Source organism: Strix uralensis, chromosome 12 (assembly GCF_047716275.1).
Source record: "Strix uralensis isolate ZFMK-TIS-50842 chromosome 12, bStrUra1, whole genome shotgun sequence".
NCBI classification, from domain to species: Eukaryota; Metazoa; Chordata; class Aves; order Strigiformes; family Strigidae; genus Strix; species Strix uralensis.
The window spans coordinates 13,737,383-13,755,387 of NC_133983.1; the positions used below are offsets into that span (position 1 = coordinate 13,737,383).

The 18,005-nt window shown below is 43.8% G+C and overlaps 1 protein-coding gene across 2 annotated transcripts in view; it reads right to left on the bottom strand.

Moving 5' to 3' along the window:
* Positions 1 to 3,592: 3,592 nt before the first annotated feature.
* The window catches only part of PEPD (peptidase D), a 140,156-nt gene continuing 125,743 nt past the window's right edge, over positions 3,593 to 18,005 (bottom strand). For both annotated transcript variants that reach the window (XM_074881154.1, XM_074881153.1), the window contains 2 exons: positions 12,540 to 12,731; positions 3,593 to 4,274 (listed from right to left, as the gene is read on the bottom strand). In XM_074881154.1, the coding sequence (XP_074737255.1) occupies positions 4,125 to 4,274; positions 12,540 to 12,731 (342 nt within the window). In that variant the 3' untranslated portion in view covers positions 3,593 to 4,124. The remainder of the gene's footprint in view (positions 4,275 to 12,539; positions 12,732 to 18,005) is intronic.

Here is an 18,005-nt window from a genome sequence, read left to right on the forward strand (position 1 = left end):
GTGCTGGAGTTGTTTTTCCTGTCCCTTTTCTCTTTCCCTCAAATGCAGACGTGCCCACCTCAAGCAGCTGTCTGAGAAATGGGTGCAACAGTCTCCATTCCTGTCTTCCACTCAGGTTTTACTCAGTGAAAAGAATCAGAAACGCATTACAGTTTTGGCTGAATTCCTGTTTTAACAAAAAAAACCAACCCCAAAACCCCCAACTGATTATGTACTGCAATTAAAGAAAGGGGGGGGTGGGGGTGAGGGAGAGGAACAGAACACTGAAAACTACAAGGAGAAAGATGACCTGAAAGCATCTCATTTGTTAACTGTGCACCTAGTCTGGGGCAAAAGGCAGGAGCTGATCTCTTCCCTGGTTGTCTGCTCTGTGAACGGGGACTGTGTGGCCCTGTTGTCCTGCAGCTGATTTGACAGGCTGATGTGGGGTCCTCCCCTAATAACTGGAACAGGGGCTCCAAATCTCTGGTATTTGATTTTGGTGAAAATTACTTCTTAAATCTTTGAGTGGGAGCAGTGCCCTTTCTGATGCTCTGGAGGGTGACTTCTCCACCTGTTACTCCTGACAGCTCTGATTCCATTTCCTTCTTATTTAAAACAAAACCACCAAGTTATGAAAAGACATTTGCACAATGACATTTCTGACTTAGCAGTCTCTGCACATGCTTGCTTTGCCTAGGGAAGCTTGTAGGCTGTGTGCAGCACATGGACCCAAGATTGTAACAAATTACTATTTTAAATTAGCCTCAGTGAGAGTGGTTGCAAGAAAGGCGTTAAGTCCACTATTCGAAGCCCCCTCCTGCCAAAATAGCTGTCTCAAACCCCAGAGGAGCAAAGGCAGGGGTGAGGCTTTCCCTCTCTTTGCCCCAAGGTGGAGCAGCTCAGGCTGTGTCACAGCAAAATGCTTCAATCTTACCCCTCCACTGCAAGGCACAGGAGGACACCCATGCCTAGGTGACTTGGATGATTCTCTCTTCTTCCTAAAGAAAGGCTGGAATAAATACACATCTACACAAGGAAATTCCAGTGTAGGCCTACAGAAGTTAAGGTTTTTCTTCTGACACATTTTTCTTAACAACTATAGTCTGTGACAGAATACAGTGCCTGTCACTACAAGGGGCGTTACAGCACTATACATTTCAGCAGGAAACCTTACTCCCATTTTCTCACTGTATCACTAAGAGAACAGGTCTACTCTAGCCTCCACGAGCACTAGGAGGCTCTACCACTTTAACTATACCCTGTAGCTGCAGCAGCGTAATTGGCGTGGCAGATAAATCCAGAGTGCATCCAACCCCGGGGAGCTGAAGCAATTTAAATATATCAGTTCAGAAGTGGTCAGACCTTTCTGAACACAAAAACTTGCTCAACATAACACACTTTCTGTTATTTTGGTGCCACTCTATTCGAGTCTGTCTGCACCAGGGGGAAAAGGCATTTGGGAAAACATGATTGCTAACAGCCTGAAATATCCTAATGTCATCAAAAAGAAATTTTGCCGTTAACCTGTGTTTTTCCCCCACTAACACATTTTAAGTATATTAAATATCACTTTGCCTTTTCTTAAAGGCTTATTTCCCTGTCCCCCTCCACTAATTTAGAAAAATGTTTCACTTTTTGCTTACGTGGATAAAAATCATAATTACAGAACAGACTTCTGGAAGGAAGGATGAAATTTATATTCACCAAGTTCACGGGCCGGATTATGAAGGAAAATGGGAAATGGTGCACCATCCCAGACTGAAACGCATCCATGTCTCAGGCAAGCAAAACAACAGAGAAGCTGGTTACGTGAGCGAGTGCTTTCCCCCCAGAACTCGCGGTAGGGTTTGTTCGCTGGTACGTGTCGAAGCAGAACCAGTTCTGCCTCCTGCAGCACACCAGATTGCTCGACCTGTTCTGCAGCAGCAGAGCCCAGTATTTGCCAAGATTAATCACAGGCAGGGAAAGGCCTATTAACTAAACTGGGGTTACGGCTTAGTTGAAACCATTCCAAAACTCTCTTTTTTTAAAAATCTGTGAAGTGTTACTTTAAAATAGTAACTGCTATTGAACCCAAGCAACAGCAGGTTTCGGAGTGCCCAAAGCAGTGAGTGATCCCATGGGTGTGTTCAGAGCACGCCACAGGGAAGGACTTGGACATGGAGGGAACAAGGCTGAGGCCACGAGCACCGTCGTGCATGGAAAAAAAACCTCCCGAGTTTTAGGGGCAGATGAGTCTGGAGCAGTGTTAGTGTAGTTTCTGTGTTCTCGCATCTGCAAAGCCTGACATCCTCTGCACAAGTACTACACTGCAGAGGTACGAGACTTGCAGTCACCACAGATGGGAGCATTAGTGCAGTTGCAGATACAAGCTGATCTCACACCCTCCCCTCCTCATGCCTTCCCCTTCGCAGTTGAGACCTCCTGCACTTACCTCTTACAAACAAATAATGAGCAACCTTTAAAAAACATGTAAAGAGGCTAATTTGTTAATAAAGTGACATTAAACATAAGGAGTGAAGTGCCCTGGATTATTTCACAATGTGTTTCTTTAGTCTCCAACATGCAGCTTCCTATTTAGCAATGGGTCACCAAGCTGTTATGAATAAAGAGCAGGTTCTCGTCACACAGATCAACCCAATTAGCCAAAAGAGCTCTCTGTAGAGCAACACATTTGACAATTTTTAAGGAAATTATTTCAGACCTAAATCCAGTCCCAGGTGGGGGGCACAAAGACAGCACCACAGTGATTTTTGACACTGTCCCTGCCCCTGTTGTGTTGCATGCCCCATGTAAGACAGGCACTTGCAGACACCCAGAAGCTCACCGTTGTTCCCATTGCCTGTGTGCCAGCTCCAGGATGTGAGCAACAGAAGCGAGACAATCAAGTCAGTCAATCTCTGCACAGTGGGAAAATCCTCATCGGACAAGTGGCAAGACCCAGAAAGGCCCTGACATCCTGCTGTGACTTCAGTTCCCCCTGACACGGCAGAGGGATGTTCTGAAGCAGCTTTGCAGTCCAACTGTGCACTGGAGCCTGAAGACCAAACAGGAGTTTTGATGTGTTCATAAAGTGAGCACGATTATTTTTATGTAGTTACAGTAACCAGTGCTACTTTATGATGCAAGAAATGTATTTATTCTCCTGCAGGCTGATGAACACCTCCAGTAAAGAAAGGCTTCTCTGGGTAATTTAAATCCTGCATGAATGGAAAATCATTTATGATCATTATTAATAAGTTTGTGGTGTATCCAAATAAAATTTACATGATTTCATTCTGAACTGGCTAACACTGGACAGTTAAAAATAACTATCATTCTGCACAGCATATGCTGCTGAATGATCCCGAGCCCTGCAGCAAAGATCCTCCCTTGTAATTTCTAAGGCTTGTGAATACCACAGCAATCTACGCTTTTAAGGAACAAATAGATGGACAAATCTAATAAGCATCAGGCTGTGTGTGAAGGATCAGTACACCCACTACCCAGAGCAGAAAAATCTGGCTAATGAAGGGTCAAAGTTTCCAGAGCACAAACTGGTAGAAAGGTCAGATGAGGAAGCAGGAATGGGAGCAGAAGAGCATAATGATCACAAAATTGTGAGCATAAATGATGCCAAGGATTAATTTTAATAAAAATTTGATTCTGCTTGCTCCATTGACACTGAAATAAGATTCGTAAGAAAAATAAGCGTCGTTATGTCCACTGAGAACAGTTGATTTTTCTTCTGTGTTTTTTGCAGTACTTGTGATGAAGTTTAAAAAAGGACTTAGATTGTTACAATTGCTGACAGCATTCAGATAATCCATTTGGTTAAAGAGTCCCAATATCAAAACTCAACATTTAATTGCAAAATATGTCTGAGCTGAGATTTGGCAGAAGTATAAGCCCCACTGACAATGCAGCAGGGTTATTCAGGTTGCACTTGGTAATGTAAACTGCTGACTGCAAGCAGCAGCATTTGAGTTACCTGGATATCAAGTTCTGAAGGCTTCTAACTTCATTTTTAATGAATGAATCATTCCAGCTAATAGCCTGCCTGCCTCTCTTGCTATTAAGAATTGGATGCATTTATTTTATATGCTGCAGCATTAAATCAGAATGATGACTGATTAGTGTGACACTAAGTATTGTCCTGAAGTTTACTGCTTTTGGCTGGAGAGGCAGTCAAATGACTTGGCACTGATTTGGCCTTCTGCCATGAAAGCCTCTATTTCTTCAACAGTACGTGGGACACACGTTAGCAGCTCCATTCCACTGGCTGTCACTGCGATGTCGTCCTCGATCCGGACCTGTTACAGAGAACACGTGGTTACCAAGGAATTGCAGCCGGGGGTGAGAAGCACATCAGGCAGGGACGGCAGCAAGAGCACAAGGCATGTTTTCAGTCTGTAGTGCTGATGCGACACCAGGCAGAGCAACACGCTGCAAGCACCGGAATCACCCACCACCACCAGCACTGCGGCACTGAGGTCCGTAGGGCCCAATCCCCCTTGGGCCACCGGCCCCTGCCAGCCTCCTGGGATGACACGAGCTCCATGGTGACCCTGGCAGAGCAGCCCCGCAGGTGACTCGGGTGGTGCCTCTGCTACCTCGGGTACACCAAGGACAGGCTGAGCAAGATGCTGCATCAGTGAGGTCATGCTGTGTAATTACATGGGGCCAATAAATGTCAACCCCCTGACATCAGGAGCAGCAAAAGGAACATTCTCCCCTGAATTTGCCTCCAGCCTTGCTAGGGCATGACTTGCTAGGGGCAGGTTCAACAGCAGTGCCTCCTGACGCCCGGAGTGCCTGTTCTCGAAGTGGTCCTGGTGCTGAGCTGCAGTTAGCTGCTCTTTGCACTTAAACATCACATTCTCTTTTCTCTAAACACAATAAACTTTCAATGGAGGAACTGCCACATGAAACATCTTGTAGCTGATATTCAAAACATTGAATTCTGAGCTGATGGAGAAAGTCCTAAGCAGGTCAGACATTCCTTTTAAAATACAATCACTACATTTCAAGTCATGCAAGGAAAAAGCAGATCCTCTCAGTTTTCCAGCTCTTGTTCTGTTAAAATGAAAAGTATGCTCCATTTCTGTTTGACTCTAATCTCTTCTTACCAGTAAATATGCCTACACAGTCATTTCCTGTTATCTTATCAGAAAAATGTTAGTAAGTTGCTAAGCTGCAATAAAAGCAATTTTAGTAAGGTGTAAATCCAAGAGAACACAAACTCCGGGGACTCCCACCTTACAGTTGCTTTAATTGTTTCTGACCCCTTGACATTTTCAACTAAAAATAACGCTGGTTAACATTTGTACTTCTGATTGCAAAATAATCCATTTGTTCAAACAAAATGAGTCATCCAGTCCTTGTTAAACAGTTTAATGATGTCTTTGCCAGATTATTTCTTTTACTTGGTATCAAGTTAAGTGTGTTATAAAGCAGAATTAAATAAACAAACTCCATTGAGTTCACACATTTGATTTGGACAGCTGTAAATTTGAAAGCCGTGAGGCTCTTTACACTCAGTGTCCTGAAAGGCCGGTGCCTTGCCACAGAAAAGGAAATCAGCAACACACTGAACAACTCTATGCACTTGAACAGCTTTTACCAGGGTGGGTTTTTTGATTCATTGCTTCGAATTTGGCCATCTGAGCAAAAAAAACCCCAAGGAATCAGCAAGACAGTCGCATTGCATCTAAAGGTGAATCATGCTCTCTAGCTCACAGCAGCCCCCAGCATCTGCCCTGATGGGTCTCGGTCCTGGGCACAGCATGCCTGGGTGGACCAGCCTCTGCCAAAAATCTGCTGGTACCAGGCGAGCCCTGCAAATTGCCAGAATCCAGGGGACCGATCTGGTGATATGGTAAAAGTCAAAGCATAACATTGGCAAGCACACCAGTGTAAATGGAACTGGGCACAGTGTTGATGTGGAAAGTAAAAACAGCAGTGCAAAACTAAGTCTGAGAGTGGAGGGGAGGCCAGCCAAAGCTAGAGCTGACTCTGCCTATGGAGAGCGCCTCTTTCTGAGCACCGCCAGCTTCACAAATCTTCACCTGCTTGAGCTGAAATTCCCCAGTGTATCTGCTACAGAGAAATATCAGCCACAATTCATCTGCTTAACTAGTGAGATTAGAAAAAAAAAAAAAAATTGTTGGTGTTTTCCAGTTCAGTGTTTCATACCCTCACCAATACCTCAGCACTCTTTGAGAAGACAGACTGACTTGAAAGCAGAGCAGATGAAAGCCAGACTAAGAGGTGGCAGGAAGAACAAGTGGGACAAGGTGTCTGTCAATGCTGTGCCCTATCTAGGCCACAAGAGAAAATCAGGATTGGGAAGGAGCTGGAAAATGGAGCTAGGGTGATGAAGGAGCCAGGTGTAGGAATATACAGTGAGGTGAGGCAGGACTGACAAATAACGGACAAAGAGAGATGGGGCTGGCTAAGATCCTGGTGGAGGTGAGACACGAGACACTCTGAATGAGGAGAGCACAGGGAGGGCTGGAGCCCCCTAAGCCAGGGAACTGAGAGTTACCAAATGGCATATGATGGGGAAACCCATCAGTTTGGAGTGCCACACACAGCAACTCATGGTATAGGAGAAACATTGTTAGGAGATCATATAATCAATCCACAGCTGTGGATTGCTGTGGAAAGCAGGAGAGCCAGCACCGTCACACCAGCCTGCTCACCACCAGCAACTCCAAATGGTCTTTGGGATGTAGCTGGAGGTGCACAGAACCAGTGCTCCCATGGGGCCTTACTCATCACTCCTAGGAAAGCTCCAGCTTTTTCTCCAGGATCGAACCATTTCTCTGCTTGGATGAATATCACCCGAAATGGGTGCTTGCTGTAACAGAGAAGACAGACTTCTCAGTGCATATTTTTCCTTTCCCTAAAAGCAACACAAGTGCAGAGGAACACAGGTTCTCAAGTGGGAGAAAGTTTTTGCATTTGCTTTTTCTTCACACCCTCCATGCTTCACCCTGAGCTTAAACTCAGCAGCAGCAAGAAGCAGCTTCAGAGGACCTGCAAAACCTTCCCTACAGGAGAGCTCGGCATTTGGTCTTGTCTTTGGTCCAAATGGACAAAAGATGCTGGATCTGCCTGGCAAGGCTCACTGCCTTGGGACTGCCTTTCCCAGTGGGGGACAGTGGTTATGAAACTTGCTCTCAGAGCTGTCCCTGTTTGCAGGCTCTTTGTTTAACAGTGCTGCTTGTTTCAGGGCTACAGAGTGGTTTGGAATCGGACACAGCTTAAAGGAACAGCAAACTTAGGTGTAAGGTTTGCTGCACCAGCAGCCTTCAGGGCACTCTGCAAACACCCCAGGGGACGCTTTGTTTTTTCAGTGTGAAATGGCATGCTTCAAAAAGCACTCCTGCAAAGCTGAAGTGGCCAGGAATGCCAGGACTGTCCCTAAAATGCCTTTTTCTTATCAAGGGCAGTGGCATGATCTGTCTAGATAGACCTCATTGCACAACTGTCTAACGCCAGCAACAGACCATCATGTGGCTCGACTCAATGGACCCAACTGTCCCAAAGCAGGGCTGTGCAGGCATAGCCAAGGACAGCATAGGAGTTAAATACCAGGGCTGCTGTCAGCTATATATACAGCCTCGCACTTTGTCCTGACTTACTAATACAGTCATGCTCCCCAGAGCCTCCTGTGTTATCTTCCAAGGGAAGGGTTTGTAGCACTCATTCATTTCTTTTGGATGATGATATATATATATATATATAAAAGACTTTTGAGAATCCAGAAACAATTGTGGCCAATTAAATAGTCCAGATTTGCACGATGACAGATCCCAGATGTGATTAAAAAAGACCACTGGTGACATGTCTCCTTTTTTTTTTTAAATCTATTGAACATTTATTTGATTATGGCTGTGGAAAGCAGCAATACTATCGCTGCAAGATCTTAAAGTGGGAGACTTGCCTGGGAAACGATGACAGGACGTGGGCCACACATGCTACCCCACAAAGTAAATTAGCACATGTGCTTCTGTCTGGCTGAAGGATCCATGTGTCTGTTTTTATAGCTGGTATCCTACAGAGGCAGATGCATGTAGCCAAGGGGACTTATTTTGACTCAGCCATCAACTCACCAATAATTTTTAACAGAGCAAACTTACCACGAGCAGGGTTTGACTTCTGTATTTCAGGGGTACTGGTTAGGAAATAGAGCTGCCCTTAGTTCAAACCCAGGGACAGGAGGGTAAGTTGCAGGGTTGGGGAAGGCACTTTCCTGTTACCATGTTACACAAAGTGGCAATGCCAAGATGTTTTCTATAGAGGCTAATAGGCTCTGTGCTACAGGCTGACTCTCATCCCATGCTGCCAGTCTTCCCTCTTCTTATTCACAAGCAAGTCCTTATCTCAGGCACACTTTATTTTAAAGGTCCACATATAAACATTTTATAAAAGAGGACCAAGATTAGTAGGGCGAGGCCATGTATTTTATTAGATCAACTGATACGGCTGGAAAAAGAAGCTTCAGGCACACCCCTTCATCCAGGCTCACAAAGAAGCCATAAACTATAAGCTAAATACAGGTTAGAAACAACCGCTCTTACTTTAACCTAATTATGTTAATTAGACAACTTAAGAGAAAAGGGTTAAAGAAGGTTTATAAGCACTAGTCGCTGTTTTTGGGTTGCCTACAACTATCACTTCTCTTACAAGACCTTTAAAGAAAGCTATATATTTCATTATGACAACTGTTTTTCTATGAAAACTTTAAAAAAAGATGTTGTGTAGCATTATTACTGCTGCATAATATGAAATGTTAAACAGCAGATGAGCATGTTTATTGCCTAGTAAACTATTTCATTCTACAACACACATTCACCATAAACCCAGAAACAGAGCTCAACCTTCTGAAAATATAAAAACCAGGACAGACACAACTGCATGGCTCCATGAACCGAAGGTAGAAGCAATTAAATATCCTGCTTTTTATTTGGTTTAACATTTGTTCCTGAATAAGGGAAGTACTATTATTTTGAAAAATATTGTAATATTAGCAGAGCTTCAAGGTCCTGGGCTTTGTAAATCTATTTAACTTTTAAATGAGAAAAATCTGCAAATGAAAGAAAGTAATGTATTTAACATTTAGCTGTCTTTCAGCATCTTCTCTAAGTTGCACAGAGTTTTCACATATTAAGTCTAGAGCTAGTTCTACAAATGCTAGCGAAAAATAAAGCCTGAACAGAGACTGAATATTTAGGGCCAACAAAAGATTGAATGGTTTTACTGGGTCTTTGAGAAAACATCATATGAACTGCATGAATCAGTAATCAGCTTATGAAGAATGGAAACGTCAAACCCTAAAGGGCAGCATTTGGAGTCAGTATTTCCCCTTCCCCGAGGAACTGGCTGCTTTTCCTGAACAATATACACAACCGTATACACATACCTCTACTTGTACATCTATGTTTATTTATGAGAGCGGCGCGGGCAGAGTCCAGGCAGAGCAGAGGTGCCTTGGGACGGGCGCTGCGCCAGCACCCGACGGCAGCCCTTGCCCCACAGAATTTATGACCTCGGTAAATTGGACGTTACTTTTGCAGATGGAGAACTGAAGTAGATGTGACTGAGTGACTTCCCGAAATTGGCTGAGGAAGCTTATGAAGGACTGAACTCAATGGCTGTCAAATAAAGAGTTTAGGGCTTCAGACAGGGCAGCCCGTGCTCTCAGAAGCAGATCCCCTAGCAAAACTTCTTGCCTCCCTCCAGAGGGATCTGTATTTGACCCAGAACAGCTCTTGTTTGGTAAAAGCCCAAATTAGGATGTCCCTGAGCAGCAGCTGCAGCCATGAAGCCAGGGTGGCCGTGTTACAGGGATGTTACAGGCTGCCGACGGACCTGTTGTGAGTGTGCGCAGGAGCGGCGCCGGTGCCGCCAGCACACGCCCCGCACGCCGGCAGCAATGCAGAGCGGGTGAGGGAAAACCTCGTGTTGTCTCTCATTCTTTCCTGCTCTTGCAGCTTTTACAATCTCTTTATGGCTAATACCAGGCAGCATGAATTACGATAAGTGGCTACAGTCTTGCCCTTTTTGGCACAGCAAAAGAGCTTTTCTTCTCAATGCAGAGACTTGTCACAGTCAAGAAAATTATTCAAAATGCAAAAAAGACATGAATTCAAGGTGAATTCATTAAAATCCACAAATTCCCCTGTGCGGACAGTCTTACTCAGAATTACAGTGGCATTACTTCGGTTAATGTAAGTTCATTTTTGAAGTGAATTAAACTAAACCAAATTATGAACGTTTTAATTAGTGCTGAGCTCTGCAGTGGGAAATGGACTACTTATTTCCTTTTGTAGAATGCATTTTTCTTTTAAACTTAAAGGAAGATTGGACTGGCTGTAGTGAGCTCTTCAGCTAGGACTGACACCAGTACTAACCCCTGTACTATTAATATTTGTCAGTAAAAACACTGGGCATCACAAGATCTTTTTTAATCATGTACAGAGAAATTGTTTCTGACAAACTTTTGAGAGAAATACCCACTCATTCTGGATAAACTAGAATGAACCAGCATGTAGATAAGTAAGCACTCTACACAGCACAAATTGCATCTTCTATTTATGCAGAATCAAGTCAGAATTGTAAAGATGGAAAAATTAATTTTGATTGCATTATAATCCAGCTTTTGTGTAGAATTCAGAAATATTCGGATGTACTTCAGTCTCAGATTTTATTTCCATTCTTCTCCTGGACAAAATCAAGTGACAACATCTGGCTCAGAGTATATGTGTATTATTTTTTTTCTCTAAGTAAAATGTATTGTTCACAGGGGGATCGGAGATTTAGATTTTTGCTCAATCGTTTTTGGGCAGCTCCCCCTTTTAGCAAAGATTGTTGGCTAGCTCTCCTTACAAGTCATCATTACAGGAAGCTAAGCAAAAAACAGGGGAGAAAGTTACACTTTGCCTGAAATCTCTAGAACAAAAGTGCCTGATCCAGCAACTTATTACCAAGGTAGAGATCCTGTACTGTCACTCCTATTCCACGCAAACAGACAGCAGGTGAGCCATGTGCATACCTCCAGGCATTCACAGCAATGCATGGAAAAATGTGGGCTCTGCTGAGCATTTCCAGAGAAAGCTCACCAGGAATCAATTCAACTGCTGAAAAACCCTCACAGAGTGTCTACAAGGAAAGCGAAGATAGTTAAACCTGCTTTCGTTGCAGTGTCAAGCTACAGAAATACCTTACTGCGTTCCTTTAAAATATGCTTCAGCATGCAGTGCCACATGTAACGTGCTCACAGTTAGAAAATGCTGAGTTAGCTGCCTTTCATTCAGCAGTACCTCAGCTGGTGGCTGGCAAGTCTTGATAAAGGAAACAACACAGAGACAGATAATGTCCCAAACCTCAGCAGTGAATTAAATACCAGTAGGGGTGAAGTCCCGTGTCTCTCGATAAGGCTGCACGCACATTGTATGGGGAGCACCTATGGGCAGCTGCCCAGGAGCCCAGCTGGTTCACACGACTGGTGATGGCGCACACAACTTTTCTATTGGGGTTGGTTGTTCAAAGCCAGCTCAGACCAAAAGCATTACAGTAATTACCCTCTCATGGCTGGCATAGTGATAAATTAGTCGATGGCAGCAGCAGACAATTCCTAATGAGTGACTTTTCATACCAGAAAATCACCACCGTTGCCAGTGATTGTTAGCTTTGTTGAGACTTAGCAGAAAAGCCATGAGGAGGACGGGGCATTGCAGCTGCCTGCTCTATCTTCTCTGTGCATGAATACGGAAGCTCGGAGAACAATGCAGCACCCTTCAAATGCTCACCCTGCTAAAATGAAAACCCACTGGAAGCCACTGCAACTGCTAAATGCTCTGCAAGGGCGGTGGCTTGAATGGGAAATATGCCCTAGAGAGCATGGAGAAACAAGGCCCCTCAACTTGCACAGCAGCTGCCTGCATGGGAATGATCGCCCAGATCATGACTGCCTCCAGAGTCAGCCAGCACTGCTGCCTGAGCCTGCAAGGTGATACCTCGAGCATGGGTGCTCGTGAAGACCATCGGCTATTCCCTTGGAAAACAGGGAAGGCTTTACATTCACAAGTTTCACGCCGTTCTGGCAATAGTCCAGTAAGAGCAATTATTGCTGTTTTTCTCTACTGCTTCCTTGACTTAAACCAGCGTCAGGTTCTTCTGCCCTGGGAGGGAGCACCAGACTGTGCTGTTGTCAAGGAAGCTAACTCTGGAATATGGATCTCAGTCACATATTTCCTTACATACACATTTCACACATTAGACAAAACACCCACCTGGCAAGTCACTGTACAGTGCTGACAGAAGGTATTTCAATCAATGAAAAAACACAGCTCTGTCGTTAATCAGATATCATAAGTATAAAACTGCCTTTAAAAATAACAAAAAACGCACCAGTTTGTCTGCAGGGTCAAATAGCCCAAGGTGCTGCTTCAGGAACAGCCCTATGTGCAATACATTACAACTTCCAAAAGATTTCTTCTCAAGTACATACTAAAGGCAAACAAAGAGAAAACCAATTTCAGAAAACCATATGGTTAAGAATTACTCACCCCACCAAATCCTCTAAAGCGCTGCAGGACGTCATTGTTGATGAAACAGGACTGCGCAGGATCACGGAGGGCTTGGTCCAAGAGGTGGTCGATGAAGTAGATGCCCGGCTCGATGGTCAGCACCATGCCCTGCTCCAGGCTGCGGGCGGTGCGCAGGCTCCTGAGCCCCGGCAGGTCAATGCGCTCCACTCCCTGCAGAAGAAACACCGGTTCTGACAGACAGAAAGGCAAGCTGTGGTGACCTTTTATCAAGAACCTCCTGTGCTGACTGCTTCGTAAGACACCCAAAATACAAAAAAGAATTGGGACGTAGGGAACTGAAACCATGCTGTACAGGTACCTCTCTCATCAGTCCCTCATTTAACTTTCACATAGACTGATGACCAGCTTTCAAGTCAATACACAAACTGTTTTTTGCACCACAGAAATCCTGGCTTTGGATATGCTTGGTACTGTCACTCCCTGCCTTGGGAGAAGTACTGCACTACAGAGAAAAAACAATTACTTGCACTGTTTCTTTCTATACCGTCCCTTGCAAAGTACGATATTTTAAGCAATGTTCAAATCTTGAAATGCCCCCTCCACGTCATGGCTGAACTAGCTGAACTATGCAGCAGAGAACAATTTCTCCAAGGATATGCAAATACTTATTCTCACTGAATGTTATTAAAATTATACATTTATGATCTTGATTCAGGAGCAATGAGTCTACACATGACCTCATAAAAGCAGCCCATTTAAAACTAAACTTTTGTCAGATTCAGACTTTCAGGCAACATGGTGCTGACTGATATTATTAAAAACTAAGTCAAAACAAGTCCTGACTAGCAAAACATTCTCTTCTTCCCAAAAGCTGGTAAAGGAAAATGATATATGAGGACGTGCTTAGTCAAGGAATTAGAAACACTGCAAAGACTAGTTCAGGATATTAATTTTCTTCCCCCAAATGTGCCAGGTATTGCAACATCAGAGTAAATATATCTCAATCCCATTAGCTTTTTGAAAATTCTTTGCAACTGTAGCAAAATTCCAGCAACAAAGTATCGTGATGACCAGTAAACAGCTCACAGGCCCACTAGCTTGCAAACACACACACTTTGCTCATGAACACTTTCCCGCTTCAGCCAGAAAGTCAGAGTTTAACAGGTCTACAAGACCAAGGTGTTATTTATCCTGTCTCCAGGTAGCACTCCCAAATCTCACTTCTGGCCAAAGTCATGGTAATTTTCCTTGCCAGCAGAAGGGGCGACTCCTTTCAGGATCACTAGCAGTGTGACTGGTGTCACAAGGATGAGACATCCCCTTTCTACCAGCCCATGCGCTGCCCAGCGCTACCCTCGGTGCCAAGCTGCGGGGCAGCACGTCCGGACACGGCTGCGCTCCCGTGCTTCTGCCAGACCAGTGTGGAGCGGTGGAGGCAGGAGCATGTCCTGCAGATTAGCCACATTTTCGTCTCGCTGAATCATTTGCTCTTCAAAGTGTATAGCCCCACAGTACTGTTTGCTTCTGAGCTCCGCTTCCAGTTCAGAGAACGCCTATTTCACAGAAATCCTGCTTGCAACAGCCACTCAGCAGTGTTTGTTTTATTCTCAACGGTCACCCAAGCAATACTAGGGTTGCTTTTTTGCCTTTGCAGAGCTTCTGTTCCAACACACAGCATCTTACAGCAGCCAAGATTTTCAGAGCTCACCAGCCTGGACATCCATGGGTAGGTTTGCCCATTTTTCAGAGGCACGGAGCAGTTGCTTGCCCTTGCAAACCAGCAAGTGTATCCTGACCATTTTCACTGTATATTTGATACATTTTATTTCATATGTTTGATCTGAATTTTGCAGAGCATTATATCATACTAAAATAAGAAAGCACGATTTTGTTTTAATGAGACTAGGAAACAAGAATACTCTGATATGAAGTAAAGCACTTTGCATTTATATTCTTATCAAAACTCAAAGAAAATCAATATATTTCTAAACTTGAAACAATAACTGCACTGAAATGGAGCCCTTTTTCTTTCTGCTACTGCCCCATGGGGTTTGGCATCTCACACATTCATTGTAATGTGTAAAGGAAATGAGGGCATCCAATCTTGTGGATTAATCTCTCCATGAGCTGTAAACAATTAGATTAGTGTCTGGACCTTTTGGTGTCTTGCCAACTATCTATCGGCTGCTTTACAACAAACAACCCATATTTGTTTTTTAAGTACACTTCTCTTCAATTCTACTTGTAAATGCCTTTTCTGAGGCAGTCAATCCAAGACAGATGCTAGAAAGATGAATGCACAGTGAGGAAAACAATGGCAAACATCCTCTGAAGGCAGTCCTGGCACAGCATCTGCATTTTTTTGCCTTTTTATAAAACAAATGAGGTTTACCACCAGGTGGGACCATCAAACCTTGATGCCCACTTCAGATACCTCTGTACAGCTGTTAAATCAATGCATAGACATTTTGTCTGGACTGCTTGCAGTCTGATTCTGCTTTTAATACTTCCTCCAAGAAGCTAATAACACAATTACAACCCAGGAGCAAGACCCGGGGATTCACATTTGGAAACTTCCTTCAGCAGTGCAGGCTCCCCAGACTGTCAGCAATGCAAGGCAGGTTCCCAGGGCACCTAAATACTCCCGCTCCCCCAAAAGTAAAATTTTAACTTCTCTAGAAGGAATTCACAGACGCTTTTTCCTATCTCAACTCTAGGTTGTGTTGGTTCTTGGTTTCATCTCCAGACCTTTGGATTTTGCAGGCACTGAAGTCACTGTGTAAATGGCAGCAGCTACATCTCTTTCATGAAAGCATCTCTAAGGGGCCTTCAGAGAAAGGGTAACACTGCTCAGCTTTTCAAAGACAGCAAGCAGGACACCAGTGGGTGGACTTGCAGCGAGGAAGCCCTACACTCCCTTTTAATGGAGGCTAACAAGGTGCTCACCAAGAGATGCGTGAAACAGATGAAGAGAGAGACAGGTTCTGGCTATCGCGTGTACATGGCCACATGTACCCAGGGCAGAGGACAGCTCCAGTCCAACTTGCTGCAAGGCTGAAGGACAACATGAGCTGGGAGAGGCAACGAGCAGAGTGGGGAAGGGGGAAGATGACCAAGTGGGGTAGATGACAAAATTCCTTCTTTGGAGAACAGCACCGGATTAAAATGTACATCAAATGATGGCTTCAGCACCCCAAATGACATCTGATCTCTGGGCACTCGTGACCATCTTGGTAGTCACCATGGCCATCACGTCCAGGAGCTGACAGTTCTCATTCTCAGTCTGCTTCAGTTGTTTATGAAAACTGGAACAAACTGAGGATTTTTTTTACTGACTGAAACACTACCCCCTTGCAAACAGAAGGTGACAGGTCTGAAACAAGGACACTGCCATTTTCCATCAAGTCAAACCCTGTTGGGAGCAAAGGCTCGCACTGTCATCCATTGGTATGAATGTTCTGCCGTTAATGGATATTCTTCTTTGTGAGAAGGAAACTTCCCTAGCTAAACAACTAACGCCTTGTTTTCAACAACAACCATGATGTTGTTTTGTAGTTAGATGAAATGAAGAGTAAAAAATGTGAACACTGGCACAGCAGCTGTGTGGATATGTTTCTATTACTGTTATATCCTGGAGGCCTGGCCATGGAGCAGGACTCTGTCGTACTCAGTGCTGTATGACTGTAAAGCATAAACTGATAATTTGCCTCAAAAAAGTGTAGACAATAATCTAGAAAATATTAACACCTAGGCATCTAAAAGGAGACTCCCAGTGATTGTCTGGGAAAATTACTTTTTGAAAAACTGTTTACTTTCTGCCTGAATGTTGTTGCATATTGCAACAACAGACTATATCTGAAATTGTTTTCTAAGACTGATTTTATTTGGAGGTTTTGCTCACATTTTAAAATTGAGACACTCCCCCCACAGTAAGCACAGATGTATGACACTGTCATTTGCGACTGTACTCCTGCCAAGGACATCAGATTCCAATTAATGGTTCATGTAAGGTAACAAAAAACAGCATGTCTAGGCAATAAGGACTGTCAAGGGAACAAGAGAATTATTATGTAAACTGATTTCATTACTATGTAAGCAAAATAAAAGTTCAAATTAAGTGTGCAGTAATATAAAATATAGATCTATTTTTGGAATAAGCAGGGAATTAGGAAGTATGCAAATATGCTTATCCCCCAGAAAAGTGGCTGTGGAAGACCAGAAGTTCCAATATGCCCAGAATACCTCAGCATAAGGATAATTGACTGCCTGCTCCTAAGCAACTCAATGGTTAATGTTTAATGGTATATGTTTTTTTTCCATAGAAGAACTGCAATGTGTATCATGCTGGATCTTGTCCCACAGACACCAGCTACCAGGCAAAGTGATCAGAAGCAGAAATAGCTCTAGGCCCACTTGCGTGAGCCTGATCTTGGGTCCATCTTTGGATCAGGACAGAAGAAAACCACATGTGATGTCTCTGTGCTGGCTGGTCATTGCCCACAGGGCCCTTACACTGGCTAGGGATGCACAAGCGTGGAGATGCAAGGACACCGTCCCTCCTGAAACCAGGGGCTACAACGCTTAGCTGGCATCACCAAGAAGCTTCCTCAAGCCAGCAATGGCAGCAAAACATGGCCACAGCAGAGATCACAAAAGCTACTCATAACTGCAAATACTGAACCACAGTAAAAGACTCATGTAGCAACATAAACTAGTTTCTGGTATTTTTTTCCAGCTAAATCATCACATAACTTTCCTAAGCCTGACAAATAGACTGTCCCAGTTGGATCACATCCAATACAGTGAAGTCCTAACCAATTCACCAAGCTAAGTGCAATCAAGTATTTAAAATAGTCAGAATACTAACATTATATTTAGATTATAAGAAATCAACACCAAAGTGAAATTCAGCTCTTTCACTCTTCCCTGTTTTCCCATCACGTATACCCAACATCTAATTAGCTCATTTACTGTAAAAAGAACAGAGCGCTATGCAGCTAATAAAATAAAAGTCTTGAATTCCATTTCACTTGTCTCCTGGTCCCTTCTCTCTAAGCCCTTGTTTCTCTTGCTGAGTGCTACTAATGAAGATTAGTTTATTCAATCTATCCCGCTTTTTCCCAGCAGCCTGAGCTGCCTATAGTCACCTGAAGGAACTTGCCTTTGAAATCAGCAGCAGGTTACAGGAGAACATGCCCCAAGCATCACATACCACTTGTGGCATTTGCAAGTGAAAGCTTCCACTTCTGCAGGAAAATCTAATTACTAGCTGGAGCTTTTGGGACACAGCTCAAAGTTAATATTGAGGGAATGGAGGGCACATGATGTTTAACTGGCTATTTTTATTTGAAACATTTTTGTCTTTTCCTAGGTATTAACTGTGATATCAGGTTTAAGCTGCCTAATAACTTTCCTGTTATTGCAGGGAATGAAGAAGAATCGCCTGCCACTTACTTGAGGCACCGCTGCCTGCTCTGAGTCAGA